This window comes from Vipera ursinii, assembly GCF_947247035.1.
Source record: "Vipera ursinii genome assembly, chromosome: Z".
Lineage (NCBI taxonomy): Eukaryota > Metazoa > Chordata > Lepidosauria > Squamata > Viperidae > Vipera > Vipera ursinii.
In genome coordinates this window covers 11,150,672-11,154,841 of record NC_139517.1, presented here as the reverse complement: position 1 = coordinate 11,154,841, position 4,170 = coordinate 11,150,672, and the positions used below count along the sequence as shown (strand labels likewise).

Sequence of the window (4,170 nt, the reverse complement as noted above, 5' to 3'; positions counted from 1 at the left end):
TTCTATTGTTGTTGTATTTTAATTGGGCATTGGTTTAATTTCTTTTTAATTTTTGTATTGCTATTTATATATGCCCTGTGAACCGCCCTGAGTCCCTCGGGAGAAGGGTGGTATAGAAATCAAATAAACTTAAACTTAAACTTAATTGAGAGAGCCGGATGCCATGATCTTGGTTTTCTTAATGTTAAGTTTCAACCCAGGTTTTGCCCTCTCCTTCTTCACCCACATCAAGAGGATCTTATATTATATATTATATTATATTATTATCAATTATTATAACCCTATATATTCTACGTATTGTTGTTGTTTAATCATTAACTCATGTCTGAGTCTTTGCGGCCTCCTGGACCACAACACCCAAGGCCCCCCTATCCTCCACTGTCTCACAGAATTTGCCCAAATTAATGTTCATTGTGCTGAAGACACTATCTAACCATCTCATCCTCTGCTGTCATTTTGACTTCTCCTTTTGCTTTCCTTCTTTTCCAACATCAGGATCTTTTCCAATGAGTCCTCTCTTCTCATTAGGTGGCCAAAGTATTTGAGCTTCAGCTTCAATATCTGTCCTCCAAAGCAGTCAGAGATTATTTCATTTAGGATTGACCGATTCACTCTCCTTGTACTCCAAGGGGCTCTCAAAAGTCTTCTCCAGCACCACAAATCGAAAGCATCAATTCTTTGGTGCTCAGCCTTCCTTATGGTCCAACTCTCACAGTTGTACATTTACTGGGAAAACCATAGCTTTGACTATACAGACTTTTGACAGCAAGATGATGTCTTTGCTTTTTAATATGCTGTGTAGGTTTGCCATAGCTTTCCTCCCATGGAGTAAGCCTCTCTTAATTTCATGGCTGAAGCCACTATCTGCAGTGATTTTGTAGCCCAAGAAAATAAATCTGTCATTACTTCCATTTCTTCTCCTTCTGTTTGCCAGGAGTGATGGGACCAGATGCCATGATCTTAGTTTTTTCATGTTGAGTTTCAAGCTAACTTTTGCACTCTCCCGTTTTACCTTCATCAAGAGGTTCTTTATTTCCTCTTCACTTTCTGCCATTAAAGTAATATTGTCTGTTTATCTGAGGTTGTTAATATTTTTCCTGGATATCTTAATTCCAGCTTGTGATTTATCCAGCCTGGAGTTTTTCATGATTTACTTTATTGTGTGAAATGAGCACAATTATATGGTAGTTTAAACTTCTTAATATTTATTATATATTTATTACAAATCCTCTGGCTTGAGTAGCTTTCACAATTAAACTACAAAGGTTTTGATTTGTTTTGTTTTGCAATTCTATGCTAATTTTGTTTCAGTAAGCTGATATGTTATTTCTGCCTTTGTGTTAGAATGATTGTTATGTCATTTGTTTTATACTGGCCTACAACTAAATTTAAAAAAATGTTTATATTTTCTTTGTTTAAAGAAACATTCATATGAATGTTTTGAATATATGAATTATGTCTCTCTCCTGAGTCCTGTTCTCTGTCTTTTCCTTTCTGAGTATCAATATATTTCAGGTTCATTCTTTTTTGAGAAGTGTCAGATTCAACAACAGTGTTGGTGAAAAGATCTCCTTTGACAAAAATGGAGAGTTCATTGGTGGATTTGATATTATCAACTGGATCACATTCCCAAACCAATCCTTTGTGAGGGTCAAAGTAGGAATAATAGATCCCACAGCTCCAGCAGACAAGTTGTTGAATATTTCTGTGCATTCCATCATATGGCCAGTAGGCTTTAATCAGGTTAGCTTTTTGAATCTAGATTCATCTGTCTTCATTTAAATATCCTTATTGATGAAAGTCTCAAAGCATCATTTCTGACTAAACTACAGTAGGTACAAATGTCATGCAGAAAGAAAAATATCAGTAAGAATTTTTTTTACTTTTCTAGCAATTGCTATTGAACATTGTACCCTTTATTTTTCCTCCATGTTAATTATGGACAATGGTTTTCATGGTTTTGGCGTAAAAACTGCAAGCTAGTATACTAGATTTCATCAGTTAGCTGGCTTCAAAATTCAGAAGTTGAGAAAACCAACTTTAACTACTCAGCACAGAAATTGTCATTGGACAGTGGGGATAGAAGGCCACAAAAACCAATAATTGTAGATATTTAATTCATTATTATTTCAGACCAATTACATCAAAAATTATGTTATCACACTATTGATTGCACACTAACAGTATCACTCCAAGTATTTCCTTTCCTCTCTGTATCTTAAAATATTCTTCTTTATTCATTGATAGGCATTACCTCTATCTTTGTGTAATGATCCTTGTGAGACAGGATACAGCAAGGCCAAGAAAGAAGAGGAGTGGTTTTGCTGTTATGATTGCCACCTATGTCCAGAAGGGAAAATATCAAAGAAGAAGGGTAGGAAATTTTCAAATATAATGGGACTAAGCCAAGATGGCAAAACACTATAATTCCCTATATCAATTCACATGCATTCTTTTCCAGATGTAGATGACTGCTCTCCATGTCCAGAGGACCAATATCCCAATCCTGACAAAAATATGTGCCTTCCAAAGCGGATCACCTTTTTGTCCTATGAAGAACCCTTGGGGATCAGTCTGACTGTTCTTTCTCTTTGCTTTTCATTGATGACAACTTTGGGAATCTCAATCTTTGTGAAACACAAAGACACTCCCATTGTCAAAGCCAACAATCGGAATCTCACTTATACACTCCTAGTTTCTCTTCTCCTTTCTTTCCTTTGTGTCTTTCTATTTGTTGGGAGACCCAATACGATTGTTTGTCTCCTTCGACAACCAGCTTTTGCTCTGATCTTTTCTGTGGCGGTTTCTTGTGTATTGGCCAAAACCTTTGTTGTGGTTCTAGCATTCATGGCCACCAAACCTGGTTCCAAATTGAGGAAATGGGTGGGGGGAAGAATGGTTAGTTTCATTCTACTCTCCTGCTCCCTTTTTCAAATATGTGTTTGTGCTGTGTGGATGATAGCCTCACCACCATATCCAGATTTTGATGTGCATTCAGTACCTGAAGAACTGATCCTGGAGTGTAATGAAGACTCGGTCATGTTCTACTGTGTTTTGGGTTTTATGGGTTTTCTTGCTCTGGTTAGTTTCTCTGCTGCTTTTCTAGCTAGGAAGTTGCCTGACAGTTTCAATGAAGCCAAATTCATCACCTTCAGCATGTTGGTCTTCTGCAGTGTTTGGCTGTGCTTTATTCCAACATATCTAAGCACAAGGGGAAAATATACATTGGCTGTGGAGATCTTCTCCATGATCTCCTCCAGTGCTGGCTTATTACTGTGTATCTTTCTTCCCAAGTGTTTTATCATTGTGATGAGACCTGAATTGAACAATAAACATCAGCTCATGAATAGAAAGTTTTAACAAATCTCTCTGTTTCCCTGACATCATATATGATGTATGTTGGGGAAGTTATTCACTTGTACACTGGAGCCACAAAGCAATGTGCAGTTAGATTGGCCTTCTACGACTTGTCCCCTAGGACATGGGATAGTTTGAAACTCTTTTTTCTTCTGGAAGTCAATTATAATTGGTTGCCATAAAAAGTATAAATAAATAAATAATAGGACAAATCGATTTGTTGAGATATTTCAGTTATGTGATAGACCGTTCTGACTAAATATATAGATTAAATGTGAATTATATATTTAATTTTATTGGTCATCTTAATTTATATCCAGACTAGAATGTGTAACAAGAAGTGGGCATTAAACTAAATGAGCCTTTTATTTAAACAGGGAAGATCTATGAATTGGGTTTTTTAAAAAATATTTTATTGTTTTTTTACAATAACAATCTCCAGTGCCTGGTGTACAGTGTGTTGTCTTGGTTTATCTATTTGAAAAAAAAGAAAATGATAATTAAAAAGCAGTCAATAATAATTGATTTTTATAATTCCATAATTAGTATATTAATTAATGATATATTTCTTCGATCTTCCCTTCACCCATTTGTATTCTCCTTCTTCAACCTTAAACAGATATAATTCTTAATATTTTCAATATATAAATGATTAAATATAAACATTTTTCAGATAATTACTTATCATCAGCTTATATTATTCTTATATTAGTTCACCAGACATTAGTTCACCAGACATCCTTTTTTCATAGTTCATGTTTAAGCTTAATTTCCCCTTTATATTCAATCCATTCTTATCATGATTTTCTCAAT

The 4,170-nt window shown here is 35.1% G+C and overlaps 1 protein-coding gene across 1 annotated transcript; it reads left to right on the top strand.

The window, feature by feature from the left end:
• Positions 1-2,445: 2,445 nt before the first annotated feature.
• LOC310649135 (vomeronasal type-2 receptor 26-like) lies at positions 2,446-3,360 on the top strand (the record flags this gene model as incomplete). Its single annotated transcript, XM_083377419.1, has 1 exon — positions 2,446-3,360. One exon carries the CDS (start codon positions 2,446-2,448, stop codon positions 3,358-3,360), a length of 915 nt encoding a protein of 304 aa, XP_083233545.1.
• Between the last annotated feature and the right edge of the window lie 810 nt (positions 3,361-4,170).